General features: G+C 46.1%; 1 protein-coding gene across 1 annotated transcript; it reads right to left on the bottom strand.

Moving 5' to 3' along the window:
- Positions 1-458: 458 nt before the first annotated feature.
- On the bottom strand, positions 459-21478 carry TSTD3 (thiosulfate sulfurtransferase like domain containing 3). Its single transcript, XM_030195656.1, has 4 exons — positions 21348-21478; positions 17511-17684; positions 5232-5391; positions 459-587 (listed from the first exon to the last, which is right to left on the bottom strand). The coding sequence occupies exons 1-4, from the start codon at positions 21448-21450 to the stop codon at positions 521-523; spliced, it is 504 nt and encodes a 167-aa protein (XP_030051516.1). The 5' UTR covers positions 21451-21478; the 3' UTR covers positions 459-520.
- Positions 21479-21597: the final 119 nt, after the last annotated feature.

Raw genomic sequence — 21597 nt, 5'->3', positions numbered from 1 at the left:
TGCAGTGGCTTATTTGTGATTTAAAGATGGTCTAAGCCCCAACCATCTGGAATTGGATGTACACCGGCACGCTATCCGGAATCAGGGACAGACCACCTCCAACATGCCTCCACCAGCCCTATGCTTTTTAAGGGTTTAAACATTTGGCCACAAAAGCTTAGTGCCAGTATTGAGATGTTTAAAGCACAAATAGTGCTTGTAAAATGGCTGCCATAGAATATACAGCACGTTTAACCACTGCAGTGGAGTATAGAAACTCAAGCACAGTGTAGAAGGATGAGCAGGGACTAGTAACCTAAGCTACAGCATGGTCTATTCTAGTACATCATTGGACAGTGTGCCACCTCTGCGAATGTATTACTTATGCCTTCTACTGCTAATTGGAAGCAATATACCAAAATCTTTCCCCATGGAAGTGGCAGAACATGATTCACATTGCAAATGAGGTACATTTTAGATTATATATTCTAATAGAAAAATCTCTCATAAAACTGAATTTATAAACTTCATAGTGAGTAATTCAGTGTCGCTTCTCTGGCATTTCATGTTTTATCCAGTCTTCAAAGCCACCACTGTAGTGCTGTGATCTGAAAGCAGACAAATGGGGTGTTAGTGGCAGAGGTAATGTGACAAACATGCCTTGTGCAGCTAAATTATTATTTTTTTTGTTTGGGGGGGGGGGGGGAGTGCACCGCAGCTGTAATACATGAGTCTTTTCTCCACTTCCCTTCTCCCTTACCAGTCTGGGTGGGGGTGGGGCTTAGACAAGACCAAGCGCTGTATGGGCCCTGTAAGTTCAGGCCCATGATGAAGCGCTGACATGTCACTTCCTCCCCCACCCCCCTACACACACCTTTTTTCAAGGTAGACTTCCTTCCTTGAGCATGGGCCATACGCTGATGATCAGAAGCCCCGTGCTGTTCCAAACAGCGCTCTAAAATTAGTGCCGGAACAGTGAGGGCAACAACGTCCCTATGGTTAGAGCTAATAGCATGCAAATTTAAGCTATTAGCTCTGATCATAGGGGTAAAAGTGCAGGAGATGGAGGTCCATTGGACCCCTACCATCGCTTCATCCCAGTGTCCCCCCAAGCCTCCTCCCCAGACAGTTACATGGGGCTAGAGGTCCAGCAGACCTCCAGTCCCCCCCCCCCAACACAAGGCACAGAGGCTAGAGATCTCCAGACCCACTAACCAGCCCCTCACGCCCCAAAAAACATTCCTGGTCACCCAAGTGGGCTGCCACCACAACCCTCTACCCCCATGGAGGAGGGAGTAGCACACTCCCTCCTCTTCCAGTACCACCTTCAAAATGGCAGTGTGCTGCTTTGGGAAGCTCTGCCTAGCACATCCCAGGATGCACTGGGCAGGGTGCCGCCATTTTGAAGGCAGTGCTGGAAGAGAAGGAGTGTGCTACTTCTCCATTAAGGAGGTATAGGGGGGTGGCCATTAGAGCACCAGGGTGGGTGGGGAGTTGCATTGGCAGCCCACTTGGGCCACTAGGGATTTTATTTTTGGGTGTGACGGGGGCTGGAGATCCACCAGATCTTCAGCTTCCGCAGAGCCTTGTGCCAGGAGAGCACTAGGCCTCCAGGCATGAAGCGAAGATTGGGGGGGAGGCAATGGACCCGCAGGACACACTGGCAGCCCAGGCTGCCTGAGTCTGGTTGGGGGGGGGGGAGAACAGCGCCCTAACCCTAACTCTGAGCTGGCGTAGGGTTAAGGCACTATGCCACCCCTATAATCAGTGCTATTCTCTGATCACAGGGGCGGAATGAAATGAGCTCTGTGGCATTGAGGGGCGTAGGCACAGTTTGCCCGATGATCATGGGTGCAAAGGTAAATGCAGGTGCTAGTGGGCTCTAGCCACCCGCATTTACCTTTGATCATCGGACTGCCAGTCTTTAAGCTTTGGGCCAGACTGGTGGCAGCAGCAGCCCAGAACAAGGAAAGATACTGGCCACGTCGGGCCAGGGGTGGAGAGAAGGCTGTGCTTATGCCATATTCCCCTCCCCCTTAACTAACGATTTACATAGGGCATTCACATACACTTGGGCCAGCCCTTATTCTCCAGTTAAATTTAAAAATTGTGGCTGGACAATAACAAGAGGAAGGAAGCAGTGAAAGAAAAATTGCTTCTGCTACAAGTATTCAGTACTGCTCAAAGCCAAGATATAAGAACATAAGAGTAGCCATACTGGGTCAGACCAATGGTCCATCTAGCCCAGTATTCTGTTTTCCAAACAGTGGCCCAGCCAGGTCACAAATACCTGGCAGAAACCCAAATAGTAAACCGCTCTCTCGCTTCATCTGCAAACACTCAAAAGTCGGTTATCAATAAATCAAACAAACAGCATACCACAAATATTAAAACAAAATAAAGCAGCAAGATTACTATCAGGATGCAACTGTGCTTTACATGACTGGCATATTGGTAGATGTTTCCTGAACATTTTCATATGTCACAATCCGAGGGTGAGAGGGTATTATATATAAATGTAGAACAAAACAAAACTCTCTCATGTAATGGCAAAAAATAGTAATTTCAACAATAGACTAAAGATTCTGTGGCGTGCATCTGTTTTAAAGGGAATTAAGGGAAAAGCCTCCAACCTCCAACCCAAGTAGTGTAAATAATTGTCACAAATTGAATGCAGTGAAAAACAGGTTCAGGCTTTCTAAAGTAAAACTAGGCCTCTAAAATCACAGCATCTCTCAGTCCTGATACTTCACTAAAGAAATGTGACAGCCTGCTTAACCTTGGCAGAGTTACAAAGTTGGCAAGGGTTGTGTATAGCTGGACATAGGCATACTGAGAAACTATAAAAATAATTGGGCCAGGTGAAGAAAAGTTCAATTTAAGGGTAAGCGAAGTTTGGAGATAGGAGAGCTGAAACTTGGTCATAATTGGATAAGAGATAAGCAAACTTGCTAAGGTTGAAACTCGGTCCTAATTGGACGAAAGATAAGAAAAGTTAGAACTTGGGCATAATTGGATATATGTGCCAATTATGACGAAAGTGCAGGTGGGAAAGTGAAATGCTCATAGGGATCTATGGGACCAAAAATGTATAAAAGGTCTGCTACCTAAGCAGTGTTTTCGGAGAAGAAGAGTGAAGCCAGCAACCTTTGAAGGCACGTCATCAGTCGTGAAGTGTTGTTCTACCATGTGAATGTCTGAACTGCTTGTACTATCTTTGGGTAAGATGCTTTTGCTAATAAATATCTTATTATATCTTTTGAATACTGGGTTTCCTTCTAATTACTGAATTTGCTACTGCCTAGACTGTAAATCTGACAGAGCAGATACAAGGTTAGAGTAAGTATTTAGAGGGGATATGCAGTTCTTTCCAGGTTAGTAGAAAGCCCATGCCGCTGCTGCCCAAACAGAAGAGGCAGACATAATAATATATACAGTAGTCATTTAGTAATAACAAGGGTTGAGAAAGCTTCTGCTGGGAGTTATATCATCATAGGCAAAAACCCTTTTAGTTCCAAAATGAATGAAAAGATGCTAAAAGCTCGACAGAATCAGCTCGGGATCCATATAGCATGTGAAAGTCAAAAGAGTAACTTAGCTTTCAAGTGCAGATACAAAGCAACAACTGGGTCATCGGTCAAACACACCGACTTCGGCCAAGATTTCGCTAGTAATGCTATGTCAAGGCGTGAGTAACCATAAAGGTTCACAATATGAGCATGCTTCCTGAACATTTTCAGCCAACACTCAACTAACTTCAGAAGTTTTCAAATACCCTAAATGGGGTTTAAATAAAATATGAAATTACACAGGGTCTTTCCTGCCTTATGATCAATGTGCACTCTACCCAGGGCCGCCGAGAGACTGGGCCGGGACCGGGACAAGGCCGCCCCTGGGCCCCACCCCCCACTGCCCCCCCCCCTCAGGTTGTCGTCGCCCCCCCCCCCCCCGAGGGGGGCCCGGCGCCACAGTCCCAACCGCCTCCGCCACCGGCCGGGCCCCTTCCACCCAAACCCCCGCCAGCAGCTGTCTTCTGTTCTGACTCCGGCGTGCGCAGCCCGCACAGACGCGCTCCTCTCAGCCGATCTTCGCTGTACTCTGCAGGGCTTCTGTGCGTCTGACGTCCTGCACGTCAGATGCACAGACGCCCTGCAGAGTACAGCGAAGATCAGCTGAGAGGAGCGCGTCTGTGTGGGCCGCGCACATCGGAATCAGAACAGAAGACAGCACTTCTGCTGGCGGGGGTTCGGGTGGAAGGGGCCCGGTGGCGAGTGGGACTGCGGCGCCGGGCCCCCTTGGAGGCCTGGGCCCCGGGAATTTTGTCCCCCCCCCCCCCCCCCCGTCCCCCCCTCTCGGCGGCCCTGACTCTACCAACAGCCCATCCTGGAATTTTCCAGAATATGCCTCTTCCCTGAAAGGAAAGTCCAATATTAGCAGATGTTGCTGTTGCGGTAGCAATCGTGCCTCATAGTGGAGGAGTGGCCTAGTGGTCAGGGTGGTGGACTTTGATCCTGGGGAACTGAGGAACTGAGTTCGATTCCCGGCACAGGCAGCTCCTTGTGACTCTGGGCAAGTCACTTAACCCTCCATTGCCCCATGTAAGCCGCATTGAGCCTGCCATGAGTGGGAAAGCGCAGGGTACAAATGTAACAAAAATAAAATAGATACTATTGGAGATTCTACATGGAATGTTGCTACTATTGGAGATTCTCTACATGGAATGTTGCTACTATTGGAGATTCTACATGGAATGTTGCTATTCCACTAGCAACATTCCATGTAGAAGGCTGCGCAGGCCGTCAGACTCACAGAAGCAGAAGCCTGCGCGGCCACATTGGTGATCTGCAAGGGCCGACTTCTACATGGAATGTTGCTAGTAGAATCCATGTAGAATCTGAAATAGTAGCAACAGTGGAGGAGTGGCCTAGTGGTTAGGGTGGTGGACTTTGGTCCTGGGGAACTGAGTTCAATTCCCGGCACAGGCAGCTCCTTGTGACTCTGGGCAAGTCACTTAACCCTCCATTGCCTGCCGCATTGAGCCTGCCATGAGTGGGAAAGCGCGGGGTACAAATGTAACAAAAATTAAAAAAAAAAAAATTATGTTCTACATACCTGTTTGATATTAAAGTCTTCCCTGAAAGGACCACACCGTGTAATGTCAGATATTTAACTGCCCGTGGAGTTTTTCTTGATTGGATAAAAAGGTTGAGGAATAAAAAGTACTAATACCGACCATATCTACATCTGCTTACCTACTGTAACCCAACAACACTGCTGAGTCAAACGCCTTCAAGCTCCGCACACCAGCCAAACAGGAAAACACCACACAGTCCGATTTAGATGGCATAGTTTGATTGTACTTCTTTTCAAAATCCTTGGGGTTCATCTGTAGGGCATTCACAATTTCACCCACTGCAAAAAAAGCAAAAAAAAAAAAATTGTTGATTGTGTTTAAATAGAAAATGAAGGCAGATAAAGTTAAATACCCAGTGTACCTGAACGTAACTCACCTTCAGCTACTCTTGAAAAAGGTGCGGGCAAAATATAAATAAATAAATAAATAAATAAAATTATAAGGCCTATCCGGCCGTACAAACTACTAAAGCTGTCCTTCAGAGAGCCTTCATGCTTATCCCATACTTTTTAAAATTCAGATATAATCCTTATCTCCATCAGGAGGCTGTTCTACACATCCACCACCCTTTCTGGAAAAGGCGTAACCTGAACAAATATCTCATGTCACTCTCCTGCCAGATCTCCTTTCAAGTGACAAGAGACCCACCTCCTGTGTGTTTATACCAGGGAGGGGTTTAAATTCACACCTTTTCCCCCAAAGTATACAGGGCCCCACACTCATCTCTGGCACATCTGTCCTCCTTTCTCGGAACAACTCCCTGCTCTGTACCTTCATGTGCATCCATATTGCAGTAGAGAGCATCAGGCCGTGGCAGCGATTTTCATATCCCGTCAGCTGCCGAGCCCGGAGCCCTCCTTGCTGTTGCGTCCCACCCTCTTTTGATGTCTCTTCCTGCTTCTGCAAGGGCAGGATGCGGCAGCAAGGAGGCTCTGGGCTTGTCAGCTGACGGGATATGAAAATCGCTGCCGCTGTCTGCCGCTCTCTACTGAAACGTGAGGTGGGGTTCCGAGAGCTCTAAACCTCCTTTTAAACTCTGATCATTTATGGCTTGTGGTGAACGCAGGCGGGGGGGAGGGGTGGGAGGGGGGACCCACAGAACTGGTCTGCACAGGACCCTGCAATTGCTAAGACCGTCCCTGTCTGTCTTCATATATATATATATGCTTCATGGCAGTGGCGTAGCCACAGGTGGGCCTGGGTGGGCCAGGGCCCACCAACTTAGGGCTCAGGCCCACCCAACAGTAGCACACATTTGGTGGTAGCTGGTGGGGATCCCAAGCTCAGCCAGCTGAAGATTTCCCCTTGATGGTAACAAAAACAGTACTCTCCTTGATACTGGCACCTGCTCATGCTCTGTTTTCTGCACATGCCTGCTGCAGACTGAAAAGGTGGAAAGAAGCGTTTTCCCACCTGCTGAGATTTTTTTTTTTTTTTGGGGGGGGGGGGGGGGGGGGAAGAACACTTGGTGCCCACCCACTTCTTGCCTAGGCCCACCCAAAATCTGTAGTCTGGCTACGCCCCTGCTTCATGGTAAAGACCAGTGACTCCATCCCGTTTATGTTCAAACGTTTTTTATTGACATTGTATCAACACCAACATTGTCATACAAGCTCTGCATATAACGTCCATCCAGCCTCAATCTAAATATACAACAATTGCTAACTAAAATACAGCATTTGTAAATTTTTTGCCAACATTATTACCCCATCAAATATACCAACCCTCCCCCCGCCCTCTCCCATTCCCTCCCTTACCCCCCCCCCCCCCCCTTTACCCCAGACCTGGATAACCATTCAGTATCAGCCCGTGGAGTTCACCCTGTATTTAAAAGTAAACTACAGCCTCTATGGCTTAGACTTTGCAAATAAGGGCCCCAGATAGCCAAAAATGTGACTCTCATTTTCTGTGAGAACCTAGATTCTCCCGCCTCCCAAGACACCAGCTGATGTAACTGGTTTCTCCAGTGCCAGTATGCCGGAGGATCCTTGACCGTCCAGTACTGTAAGATACATTTCCTGGCCAATAGGCTCATCTTACGGAGCATTAATGTTTCAAAGCGATTCCGCCCTCTAAAGGACCCCGGAATGTCTAAAATCAATTGTTCAACTGTCCCCAAGATCCGCAGCCCCAACCGCTCCTCCCAAAAACCTCGGACTCGTGTCCAGAACCTTTTTAAAATTGGGCAGCTCCAAAACATATGCAGCATTGTGCCAGGATGTCTTCCACATTTAAGACAGTCCGGGCTACGATTTCCTCCCATATGTGCTAGTTGAGCTGTAGTTACATATCCCCTATGAATGCAACGATAGGCACATTCTCTCAAACGAGCATCTGATACTAACAGGGGTATTCGTGCTATTGATTTAGTGATGTCCCACGAAGTCACTACAACTCCCAATTCCTTTTCCCAAGCACTCCTCAGTTGTCTATAGTCCCTGGGGGGCAGCCATCCTGATATTGTTTTATGAAGTAAGGATATTGTACTCCATCCCGTTTATATCTTTTTGAAAGTACAGTTTCCAGAATTGTACACAGTATTCTAAATGACATCTCACACGAGACGTATACAGAGGCATCACCATCATCTCCTTTTTTCTACCGGCCGTTCCTCTCCCTATGCAACCAAGTCTCTTCCTGGCTTTTGCTGTTGCCCTTCTACCTGTTCAGCCACCTTAATATTGCCAGTTACAATCACACCAAAGTCCCACTCTTTTGTGCATACAAAGCACTTGAAAAACATCTCTGTTCAATCTAAGGGCCCTGTTTACTAAGCCGTGCTAGTAATTTTGGAAACAGTAAACAAGCAATTCGCATCTACCCGTTCCACTCTACTCATTATTTTATAGACCTCTATCATATCTCCTCCCAGCCGTCTTTTCTCCAAGCTGAAGAGCCCTAGCCGCTTTAGCCTTTCCTCATAGGGAAGTTTTTCCATCCCCTTTATCATTTTAGTTGCCCTTCTCTGTACCTTTTCTAATTCCACTATATCTTTCTTGAGATGTGGCGACCAGAATTGCACAGAGTACTTGACATGCAGTCGCACCGTGGAGAGATATAAAGGCATTATAAACATCCTCATTTTTGTTTTCCATTCTTTTCCTAACATTCTATTTGCTTTCTTAGCCACTGCTGCACATTGAGCAGAGGGTTTCAATGTATCATCAATGACGACACCTAGGTCCCTTTCCTGATCGGTGACTCTTAATGTGAAACCTTGCATCACATAGCTATAGTTCGGGTTCCTCTTTCCCACATGCATCACTTTGCACTTGCTCACATTAAACGTCATCTGCCATTTAGACGCCCAGTCTCGTAAGGTCCTCTTGTAATTTTTCACAATCCTCTTGCGATTTAACAACTTTGAATAACTTTGTGTCGTCAGCAGATTTAATTACCTCACTAGTTATTCCCATCTCTAGATCATTTATAAATATGTTAAAAAGCATATATCCCACTACAGGGTGGGAATGAGAAATAAGTAGTTCTGAAGGCCAACAAAGCTCAGTTTAAATAAACTTCTGATTAGAAACCCAAAAAGGGCCAGGTGGGACTGATGGGCCAGAACAGAGATAGGGACTCAGAACCTAGAAAGTCACGATGTTCATCTTGGTAATCTACTATCCATCCGCACATACATCCCACCATAGGCGCTGACTCCGTGGGTGCTGTGGGTGCTTGAGCACCCCCAATATTTCACCCACCGGAAGTTTGTTCCCTCCCTCCCTCCTCCATTCGAGTTCCAGGCCCCCTCCCTCCAAATTTTAAAAGTCATCTATTTTACCTCGTCGGGGTTAGGGCGGCATCAGCGGTAAAAACCATGCAGGCTCAGCTAGATGCTTAGTTGTTTTCCCTTCTCTCTCTCAGCTCTGGTCCCGCCCTCATTTCCTGTTTCCGCAAGGGTGAGGCCAGAGCTGAGAGAGAGAGAAGGGAAAACAACTAAGCACCGAGCCAAGCCTGCATGGTTTTTACCGCTGCTACCGCCCTAACCCCGATGAGGTAAGATAGATGACTTTTAACATTCGGAGGGAGGGGGACTGGAACTCGAAGGGAGGGAGGGAGGGGGGACCCTGGAACTCGGAGGGAGGGGGGGCCTGGAACTGGGAGGGACTGGAACTAGGAGGGAGGGAGGTGTGCCTGGAACTCGGAGGAAAGGGGAGGGGGAATGCACCACCTGTAAAAAAATATAAAAAATCAGCACCCCCAATCATTTTGAAAAGTTGGCTACTATGCATCCCACCATATCAACACTGTAAGAACAGGCACTTCTGACCTTTGTATTTGGTGCCTGCTGAGTATTGTCTCCCATTCAAAAGGCTGCAAAGACAGAATCAAACGCATGTCTCTATCAACCACCCATTTTGCGTAGTCCCTAAGCCATTGGGCAGTGCTAGTATGAAAAAGGCAGTATAGCAAATGTTAATAAACTAAACATTTTAAAGCTAGAGGGATGCTGAATGGACAGCGGTAGGATAGATGCAGTCTAGACAAATGGAGCCCAAATTGAAAACCTACATATATATATACCCTAAAGGACAGGCATAAGAACATAAGAGTAGCCATAGTGGGTCAGACCAATGGTCCATCTAGCCCAGTATCCTGTTTTCCAAACAGTGGCCAAGCCAGGTCACAAGTACCTGGCAGAAACCCAAATCATGGCAACATTCCATGTAGAACCCCAAAAAATAGCAAGATTCTGGAATCCTAAAGAGTGACAAGATTCCGTGCAGAATCTCAAAATAGCAACGTTCCATACTACCAATCCCAGGGCAAGTAGTTCCTTCCCATGTCTGTCTCAATATCAGACTATGGACTTTTCCTCCGGGAAGATATATGAGATACATTAAAATAAAAGGCATTAACGCTCAAAAAAATAATTCTTTTTTCTCGGTAGAAGGGAAGTTGATGAACTAGGAGTTAGGTTATGTATCTCTAAGATGGACAGACTCGGAAACCACAGAAAATATTCTGTCATAGAAAACGTGAATGCCTAGAATGGCCACCCCCACCCCACCCCACCCCCCAAAAAAGGAAAGTGGTAGAAACAAATAATGGAATTCAAAAAAGCAGAAGGTAGTCACAAAGAACCACAAGTGGTAAAAAGATGGAAATGAGGTACTGGGTTAATGCATACTGAGTACAATTATTACCAGGGCCATGGAGACAGTGCCCCAAACCTTTGACTGACTCAGATTCATCTATTTTTCTATTGTCTGATTCCAACTGATATTAGGGGGGGGGGGGTTGTTCTGGATCTAATATAACTTATATTTACCAGTACTTTAGATCTAGAACAATGAATATATATGTAAAGTATAAAATAATAAATTTACCATATATTATAGTAAGTTTTTATTTTGAAGTTGCAGTCAGTAGCTTTTTTCCCACTCCACCAAAATTGCTTCTGACTGACTGACTCCTCAGCCCTGGTTACCACTCTACAAAGACAGTGGAACAACCATGAGAGGTCGGCTAAGGTGGAGGAACAGAAATAGTAGGTGTTGAGTTCCGTATGGGAATGTGCATCTACCCAAGTAGACAAGTCACTGCTGGGTAAAATGAACAGGCCATTTGAGTCTTTATCTGCCGTCATTTACTACGTAAGGAACAGGTACTTATTTCTGCTCTCACCCTTGAGCAATCTTTTCTTCCATCCAGGGCGTTTTTTTGAGGGGGTACTTGGGGGTTCTGAGTACCGGCACCTTTTCCATTGTCTGTTAAAATTGACCCATGGTCCCCGAGTTTTAATGAAAGAGCTCAGGCTCTACACACCAATTCTGCCTTGTCATAGATTCTGTGACTAATTGCAGGAGGCCTGGCTATTGTGGGGTGGGTCTCTCGGTGAACACCCCACCCCTGAAGGGTGGCTTGGCATTTGAGTACCGGAACCTTTTTCACTAGGAAAAACACACTGCTTCTGTCCCACCCTAGAGCTTATTACTTAACTCGTCTTAACCAGTTTTACACTCTGTAGGCAAATCATAAATTTAACTTCTCTGCATATCTCACAGATCTGAACCAGTTTGCATTTATCCTGGTGAATTTTATTGCTCTGCTGATACTTTTTTTTTTTTTTTTTTGTAAGAAGTCTTTATTATCCAACAAAACAGGACTTAAAATACATTGCACATGCAACACAGCTATAAAAATAAAAGTACTATTCCATTGCTAATACAACTAGTCTGCAAATGTTTTCAATACTGCAATGTTTAACAGTTTTAATCTTCAATAATCATCATAACAGAACTTCAAAATTTTTTTTTTTTTTTTTTGTAATGTTGTGAATTCAAACGTTCCCCCCCCTCCCATCCTCCCCCCCTCTTCCCACCCTCCCTCCCTAAGGACTCGGCTGGCCACCTACTATCCGCTCACTCTCTCATCATACATTCTAAACTGACAGAGCTTCAGAAGTAACATTTTTCCATATTAGGTTCCATTTACCCAATTGGTGTTTGCGCTCAGCCTTCAATCTCTCCATTTCACGCACATACCACAGTTTGTTTAGCCATCTTGCTATCGGAGGGACCCCTTCGCGCCGCCAGTGAAAGGCCACAACCACCCTTGCAGTTCCTACTACATGCTTCACCAGTATCTGTTTACATGTTGCTAGGCCTGCAATCTGAGCTGAGAACAGAAACACTTCAGGATTCCACGGTATTGCGCTCCCCAGCCATTTCTGCAACCTAAAGTGGACCGCCCTCCAGAATGCCCGAATTTTGACACAATCCCACCATATGTGCCCCATTCAGGGCCGTGCCGATGCGGTAAGCGGGGTAAGCGCCGCAGGGGGGCGCCCACCTCTGGAGGGCGCCGCCGCGGTGCTTACTCTCGCCCCGCGCCGCCGAGGCCTTTAAATCTTTTACCTGGTCGCAGCAGCGTCAGTGAAAGCGCTGCCGACGTCTCCCTTCCCTTGCACTCATTGGTTCCCTCAGTGTCCCGCCTTCTAGAAGAAGGCGGACACTGAGGGAACCAAGAGCGCGAAGGGAGATGTCGGCAGCGCTCCGCTTTCACTGACGCTGCTGCGACCGGAAGTAAAAGATTTAAAGGCCCCAGGGTGCGGAGGAAAGAGCAGAGGCATAGGCGCCCCGTATAAGAGGCTTGGGGAGGCTAAGCCTCCCCAGCCCAACCATGACCTTTAAAACCGGCTCCGGTCCCCACCTGGCAGTGTTGACGGCGTCCCCTGTGCCTTTGAGCAGCTTACCGGCACACGCAGCACTTCTCTTGTTTCTCCTCTTCGTTGCCGTCGCGTCGTCCCACCCCCCCACCCCCCCTTCACGCGATTTGCGAACCGCGCTGCCGCTTAGCACTGCTTAAAAAAAAATTTACACGTCAGCAGGAACAGGCTGCTTCAGCCAATCCCAGGAGCCTTCCTTCAGCCCTTGGGCGGAACACGCTGAAGGAAGGCCCCTGGGATTGGCTGAAGCAGCCTGTTCCTGCTGATGTGTAATTTTTTTTTTAAGCAGTGCTAAGCGGTTCGCGAATCGCGTGAAGGGAGAGGACAATTTGCTGGAAATGGAGGGGAAGGGAGAGAGAGGAGGATTGCTGGTTATGGATGGAGGAGGGAAGGGCAGAGAGGGACAAGGATGGACATGGGGGCCCACGGAGAGGACAATTTGCTGGAAATGGAGGGGAGAGAGGAGGATTGCTGGCTATGGATGGAGGAGGGAAGGGCAGAGGGGGACAAGGATGGACATGGGGGCCCACGGAGAGGACAATTTGCTGGAAATGGAGGGGAGGGGAGAGAGGAGGATTGCTGGCTATGGATGGAGGAGGGAAGGGCAGAGGGGGACAAGGATGGACATGGGGGCCCAGGGAGAGGACAATTTGCTGGAAATGGAGGGGAGGGGAGAGAGGAGGATTGCTGGCTATGGATGGAGGAGGGAAGGGCAGAGAGGGACAAGGATGGACATGGGGGCCCAAGGAGAGGACAAATTGCTGAAAATGGAGGGGAGGGGAGGAGGATTGCTGGCTATGGATGGAGGAGGGAAGGGCAGAGAGGGACAAGGATGGACATGGATGGGAGGACAGGACCCAGGGAGAGAGAAGAAATTGCTGGAAATGGATCTAGAGCAAGAAATGAAGAAGAAAGGAGGAAAGTAAAGAAATAAATGGAAAGGAAGCCCTGGAAATGGAGTTAAGAGGACAGATAGCAGCAGACTCAGATACTGGGCCAGCATGATCGGAAAAAGAAAGTCACCAGACAACAAAGGTAGAAAAAAATCATTTTATTTTCATTTTAGCGTTTGGAATATGTCTACTTTGAGAATTTACATCTGCTATCTTATTTTGCAATGTATAGCAATTTGTTTCTAAGAATATTGCTGACAATTCCTGTCAGTGTAGCAAGTGGTGAGCGATCATTTTCACCGGGGGGGGGGGGGCGCCAACTGATAGTCTGCAGGGGGGCGCCAGAGACCCTAGGCACGGCCCTGGCCCCATTGTGCCTTTATGCCCGCACTTCCTCCAACACATACCTGGGGCCAATGGAAACATCCTCTGTAAGCGGGCAGGTGTAAGATACCACCTATATAGTACTTTCACTGCGTTCTCCTGTATGGGGACATGTGTCGATACCCCTACTACACCTCTTTCTATTCTCTCCCATTCAGGTTCTCCCAACTTCACACCCAGTTCCCTTTCCCATCTTTGCCTGTGCTCACCACTGCAAGGTGATTGTTTACTGATGAGGAGGTACAGGTGGCTGATCAGACCACGAGAAGAAGAAAACTTCTCACACATCTTTTCTAACTCTGATGTTTGACGTTGCATCACCTCCCTCACCGCTTTAGTCTGAAGGAAGTGTGCTAGTTGACAGTATGCAAATTCACCCCCTTCTATCCCCGGGAACCTGTCCTTCAGTGCATTTAAAGACAGCAGTGAGTCCCCTTCAAACATTTGGCCCCAGGTTCTCACCCCTTCCTTGTACCAAACAGTAAAAGTCCCTTTTGTAGTACCTGGTAAAAATAAAGGATTAAAAGCTATAGGGGTGCTGCGGGTGAGAACGCATTTTCTCTTAGGGAATAAACTGTCCCAGTAGTAAAGTGTCACCGCTATTGATGGGCATGCTCGTTCCTCCAAGGTTCTAAAAGGCTTCGGTAGCCACATGAGTGCGTTCAACGGTGTGTCCCCTAAGGAATGTTGTTCTATGTGCACCCACTGTCGGTCCGGGTAGTCTTGTTGCCATTCAAGAGCGGCCTTCCCTTGTGCTGCTCTGTAATACCAGGTGAGATTGGGTACCCCCAGCCCTCCTCTCTTCCGTTCTTTATATAGCAGTGCCCTTGCTAGCCTTGGATGCTTTCCTGCCCAGACGAACCGCACTAACTTGTTTTGCAATGAAGCTATAAATCGCCTGGGCATCATCACAGGCAGCACCTGAAAGAGATACAGCAAGCGGGGTAGTATGTTCATTTTGAGGATAGCTATTCTTCCAAACCATGAGACTCCCAAATCTCCCCAGCGCTCTATGTCTTCCCCGATAGTTTTGCCTATTCCTTTGTAGTTAGCATTAAAAAGTTCAGAGAACTCCCTAGTCAGGTTAACCCCTAAGTATCTAATTTGCTTAGGTGCCCATCGGAAAGAGGAAGAGATCTTTAAGGATTCCACCACTGCATCTGGGAGTGTCACATTCAAAGCTTCTGATTTTGCCATGTTAACTTTGAATCCCGACACTGCCGAATATTCCTCTATGACGCTCTCTAAGTGTGGAAAGGTGAGAGGTCGAGATATCATCAGCAGGACGTCATCCGCGAAAAGGGCCATTTTGTGGATTCTATCTGCTATTCTGACTCCTGAGATATTAGGATCCAGCCGCACATGAGCCGCAAAGGGCTCCATCACCATAGCGAACAACAAGGGTGACAGTGGGCACCCCTGTCTGGTGCCTCTGTACAACGTGAACATCTCGGAATTACCACCATTGACCCGGACACAGGCCCTTGGGGACTCATAGAAAGCCTGAATCCACCTCCGGAACTGTACCCCAAACCTCATGGTTTCCAAGACCTTGTACATAAAGGGCCAGTGAACCCGGTCAAAGGCTTTTTCCGCGTCAAGACTTAGAAGACAGAGCGGTCTCTTGTTTCTCTTTGCCAGATACATAATGTCCACCACTCTCCTAATGTTGTCCATCGCTTTTCGGTAAGGGACAAAACCCACCTGGTCAGGATGGATGAGCACTGGGAGAATAGGTGCCAGCCTACTTGCCAACACCTTAGCCAGGATTTTACATCTGCGTTTAGGACCGATATAGGTCTATAAGAACCACATTCTTGGTGGTCTTTGCCTGGCTTAGGTAGCACTGCTATCCATGCCTCCATCATGGACTGCTCTGCTGATACTTTGACGGGTAAAGTACACTGAAGTTTACAGAAGTAAGCCTTAGCATGCACTGCCGCTGTCCCTCCTCCCTATTCCAACTTCTACTCATTTCTTTATGCGTCTTTACAAGCAAATAAGTGAGAAAACTATTTGAACATAAGAATAGCCATACTGGGTCAGACCAATGGTCTATGTAGCCCAGTATCCTGTTCCCAACAGTGGCCAATCCAGATCACAAGTACCTGGCAGAAAACCAAATAGTAGCAACATTCAGTGTAGAACCCCAAAGAATTGCGAGATTCTGGAATCCTAAAGAGTAAAAAGATTCCAGAATCCCAAAGAGTAGCAACATTCCACGCTACCTATCCCAGGGCTGGAAAGATCCCAGAAGAGAGATCACCTGGATGCCTTAAATGCAAAAAGTTACAAATAAAAATATACACAGAAAAATCAAGCCAAATAGCAACAAAACTATTAAAGTGAGGAACAAGTTTCCCTGGCTCTTAAAATTCTGATTGCACCTAAGTTTTCAAAGTATCTTTCCATCCCAGCATGCCATAGTAATTTTTGCCTGTAGTAAAATGATGGCAAACTGGCATTCACAAGATACATATGTTTTTGGGGTGTTTTTCAGGTGCTAACATGTAGAACTTGTGCACTATGGGAGTCCTCCACCAACTCCAAAGCACGCCAACCTGTCTGGCTGCCTCCTGTTTTGAGCACGAAACAGCAAACGTAGAGGCTGACAAATGTACAAACCAACAGGGAGATAATATCAAAAACAGTTTATTCAGAATATTCATATCAAGGACCAGACATGGTCCGTGTTTCGGCGCCAAAGCACCTGCCTCAGGGGTCACAAACAACTTTCTCTTAAAAGTAGCTGATTGGCTTGAATAAATCCTTAGTGTGTACTCGTGGTTGTAAAACAGGTTCATCCACGGAGAGAACAAAAAACCAGCAAACCGATCAGCAAACAACACCTTGTGACAGGAAGATATGAATATTCTGAATAAACTGTTTTTGATATTATCTCCCTATTGGTTTGTACATTTGTCAGGCTCTACTTTTGCTGTTTCGTTTTGATTTTCCGTGGAGGCTCTTCCTGTTTTTTTTGGTCCTGTTTCGAGCAGCCAACATGCAATAAATGTTCTGCCTGCTCAGAAGGGAGGACGATCACCACACGTATGAGCTGCACACCAGTTGCGCCACCAGATAACAAAGGGAGGTGGATCAAATACAAAATGCTTTATTACAGACTCAACACAGATCTGTGTTTCAGCCACAGGCCTGCCTCAGGAGTCTCTATGGTGTGTATGATAAGATAATGTGCTCTGCTGACAGAGCTGCGTGACGCGCTGTTGCATGTTTAAGCCCTAGGTCTTTTTTCAAGGTCTTTTTCAAGACCGTTATTTCCTTTCTTCCTGTGGCACATTATCTTATCATACACACCATAGAGACTCCTGAGACAGGCCTGTGGCCGAAACACAGATCTCTATCGAGTCTGTAATAAAAGTATGTCGTATTTGATCCAGCTGTCCTGTCCCAATCTCTGGAATCATTGGTCCACATCTCTTTGTTATCTGTTGGTTCCATTGGATTTTGTTGTTCACCCACCTAGGTGGATTCCTTATTCCTGTTGTGCCACCAGAGCCATCACAGCCGCATTTCTTAACCGGTAGCTGACCCTGGTGCTGCCACCCTCGTCCCACGTTCCCAAGTGAACTGTTACTGCTAGCTCCCATGGGCTGTAATCTTCCATTGACTCAGTCTAAGGAGACACCAAGGGAGGTTGTGCAAAGGGTGGGAAAAGGGGAACAGGAGCGAGAAAAATGGTGGGGAAAAAAAAGTGGGATATGACAGAGAGATGGAATCTTGCTTCCCCCCCCTTCCCCCCCAAGAAAGGTCCCTCTATGGCGAGACTCTGGTATTGTGAAATTCTAGTGGTGTGGTTTGATGTGCCTCCCTTTTATAACGATTTACAAAACTATAGAAATAAGTGTTTTGAGACATCACTAATGCTAGTTTAGTCAGCATTGTTGTGTCTGAAGCTCCTTACTACACAAAAATTTATACATACATGGTATGTTAAGAGCCCCAGGAATACTTCCATATTCTTTCATTTCCCATCGCTCCCGGACATCCACTAGCACTGTCTTGGGAGACTTCAACAAGTCTTTCAGTTGTTCATAAGAGACTGTTTTCCCAGGAGCGGTGCTAAGAGCGCAGAAGAGAGAATTTCTGGATCCCCAAGCTGTAACACACAATGAATAGGATTTGATTTAATTCTAAGTTGTTATGCACCAATATGATGCTTTTGTTTTTTTTTTTGGGGGGGGGGGAGGAGTTTCTTAATCGTTACCTTGTAAACTATCACAATGCAGCTACATACACAGTCTTGGACTGGAAACTAACAGTGCTACCAAGGAGTTCAGGGGTCCTTTTACAAAGGCATGCTAGCGTTTTTAGCAGGCACTAAATGTTAGTCGCCCCTATATTTCTATGAGTGTTGCTAGTGTTTAGTGTGAGCTGATTAACGTGCACTAAAACTGCTAGCGCACCTTTTAAAAAGGACCCCTCGGTGATTTTTATGACATGTAACCCCACTTCAGATCGTCCCTTTTAAGGGTCATTCCATGTCAAGTGGTCTGGTGGTCCCTGCGCGACCATCACTGATTTCGATGAAATCTTCTGTGAACATTAATACATGTCCCCAATGAATATTGGTAAAGTTTTACGTTTGCCGATGCAATACTTGCTGAGATATAGTAATCTGTTTGACCCCATATTGCAGCCTTCGCGCAGGGACCACCAGACCACTTGACATGGAATGAAATAACTCGTCTCACCAAATAAGCTTGAGGCAGGTAACAATATAATACAATGCACAGCTTATTAACCACTTTATGCCAGAAAGACCAATGCTGTTTACAAAATAACAGACAAACTGGGAAGAAACAGTAATACAGTAAAAGAATATATATATATATATATATATATATATATATATATTATATATATAAAATGTATCAAATAAAAAAAGTTTCCATTTTTTTCCAAAATGATTAATAATTTAGGGGTCCTTTTATTAAGCAGTGGCAGAAGGTGGCCTGCAGTAGTGTGGGTGCATGAACTTGGCGTACACCGGGCCAGTTTTTACCGCGTCTGGGAAAAAGGGCTTTTTTTTCAATGGGCCTGGAAAAGGGCCTGCGGTAACATTGAAACCAGCACGTGCCTCTTTACGGTCTGAGCCCTTAATGCCATCTATTGATCTAGCGGCAAGGGCTCACGCTCTACATGCGCAGTGACCGGTTGGCATACACCAACTGCCAATTAACGATGGAAAAGCCACAGGCGGTAGGAAATAACAAAATAATTTGTCACAGCATTGTGGGAGCACACCGGATTTGAAATTACCACCAGGGTGGCATGCTAGCCTGGCAGTAGTCTCGTTCTAGCGCATGCTGCATGCATGTAGAGCCCACCGCGCCTTTGTAAAGGGGCCTCTTAGTTCAGCTATGATAAATACAGGTAAGTCATTCCAAAAAGAAGTCACTTAAAAAGTAAAAAAAAAAAAAAGAGTTAAACATGCATATGCTTACCAGTTTACCAAGTGCAAACCCTTAACAGATGGATAATGCAATATTAAGTGACTAGTAAAAAAAAGGCCCGTTTCTGACACAAATGAAACGGGCGCTAGCAAGGTTTTCCTCGGAGTGTGTATGTTTCAGAGAGTGTATGTGAGAGTGACTGTGTGTGAGAGAGAGAGTGAATGTGCGAGTGTGTGAGAGAGAGAGAGAGAGTGAGTCTGGGTGCGAGTGTGTCTGTGAGACACAGTGTGAGAGAGAGAGAGAGTGTGTTTCACACAGATACAGTGTGTGCGAGAGAGAGAGTGTGTGTGAGACACAGACTCTCTGTGAGACTGAGTGTATGAGACCAAGAGAGTGTGTGAGTGACTGTGTGACACATAGAGAGTGAATGTGATACAGTGTGAGACATAGAGTGTGTGAGACACAGTGTGTGAGAGTGACAGATACCTCCCCCCCCCCCTCTCTCTGGTGTCAGGGCCTCCCTCGCTCTCTCTGGTGTCAGGGCCCCCCTCCTTCTCTCTCTCTCTGGTGTCTGAGCGTTACTGTGCAGGACGCTGAACTCTGGCTGTGCTTCAAGGAACTGACCAATCCTATTTATTAGAATGCACCTCCAACATTCTGAAGCCAAGAAACCTTGTGTGGTTGGTCATTTCTGCTTGTGACGAACCCGGAAGTACGTGATGTCAATTCAGGAGATGGGTACAGAGAGCAGGAATGCCTCAGCCATGCAGTCAGCTTCAGAATGTTGGAGGTGCGTTTTATTATATAGGATGCTGAACATGAAGACAACGGCTAAACTGTGGTTTAATTAGCAAAAGGTTAGACCATAAAAAGATTGATAAGTCAAACTTAACACTTTAAAAAGCTACAGGCTCACATACCCACCTAAACCTTTTCTCCTTTCCCTACTTAATATTGTTACATCACTAACCATATCTAATATCCTAGAATGACAAAACCATAACAAGACTCTGTAAGCCACATTGAACCTGCAAAGAGGTGGGAAAATGTGGGATACAAATGCAATAAATAAATAAATAAAGGGGTAACATGATCAAAAGCTTTATTATTTTGTAGAAGATGAACCACTGTGTGCTGTATCAACCGAACCTGCTTAATTTAATATTTCAGAAGACCGCAGTGTATTACACAATAATCTAGTCTCAAAAGAATAAATGCATGCAACCAAAATAAAAGCTCTTTCTGCTCTAAAAGCAAATATACACAGCAGATTAACTTTAAACTGAAAAAAAAAGCGCTAACTACAGAAGAAAACTGGTTTTTAAAAGGTCAAGGCATTATCTAACCACTCCCAAATTTTACACTACACTACTACCTCATATAAAAAAGGAACCTTGATCAAAGTCCTTTGCAGTCTAGTGAACTACATATAATATGTCTTATCTAAATTTAATTTAACCAAGCTGAAAGGGCCTGCAGCAACCCTCGGTTTCAATGATAGACTTTGATCCTTATCCACTTCTGCCCAATTCTCTATTATATTAAGTACAGGACTCATATACAAAATGCCAGGAGCCAAAGCTAATGTGTAATTAGGAAGTCTCTTTTTTTTTCTCTGTCTATCCACAGTGGAAATTACAGGCTGACTGTACATTCATTATTTCAAGATCTGGAGAAATTCTACTATTTGTCTGTTGTTGCAAGGGTAAGGGCTCCAAAGTATTGACAACAGAACTATGCGAACTTCACCCCAAGGCCTCACCCAGATCCTTTCACTGTTTTTAACTTTGACTTTCGTCCTCATGGTTGGATCATTTATTTCATTCTTTCCTTCAGAGCTTGCAGACACAGCTTTAGCATATCAGGGGCAGATTTATTTTCCTCTTACATAAGACTTAAGGGTACAATGTGGTTAGCTCAGAAAGGAAGAAAAGCTCCCTAGGGTATATATAGGCATTACCTATAGCAGGCAACAGCATGAAACAGGCCACCAAGTACAAACCTTTTCCCCACACCAACTCGGGACCTTGGGGAGGTTGAGGTGCACATGAGCTTGGCAACAAGGTATAAGGTGGGACAATATGGGATACAAGTGCAATAAATAAATAAGGTGGGAAAATGTGGGATACAAGTGCAATAAATAAATAAAAAATAAAATAAATAAATTTGGCTGATCCTAATTTTATATAAAACACAAACACCTGTTTCTTGTTTTTATTAAACATAAGGAGCAGGAAAAGTGTCCTTATGTTTACTAAATGCTCCTTCAAGAAGCAGACAAACCCCGCTACCTAAACATAGTAATCTGAAAGCAAAGCCCCCCCACCCCCCTTTCCCATCATTCACTACGAGTCGATCATCCTCACCGCCAATCCGCTGCCTCCTCTCCCCTGTGCACCTCCCCGCTGTTGACCACCTGCACCTCCCGGCCAACCGGACGCTGCAAACTAGGCTCAACCTCGCCGCCATGTGCCACCCCGAATCACTACGTCCGGGACGAGAAGAGATGCCCACCCAGCCGCGCCTCCGGCCAGACAACCAATCAGTGCACAGGGAGGAACTCCTCAGCCAATCAGTGCTCAGCCACCTGTTGCCAGCTAGGGAACCCAAGGAGGT

The sequence above is a fragment of the Microcaecilia unicolor genome, chromosome 3, assembly GCF_901765095.1.
Source record: "Microcaecilia unicolor chromosome 3, aMicUni1.1, whole genome shotgun sequence".
Taxonomy (NCBI): domain Eukaryota; kingdom Metazoa; phylum Chordata; class Amphibia; order Gymnophiona; family Siphonopidae; genus Microcaecilia; species Microcaecilia unicolor.
The sequence above is the reverse complement of the archived record's forward strand: the minus strand, read 5'-3'. Positions and strand labels throughout refer to the sequence as shown.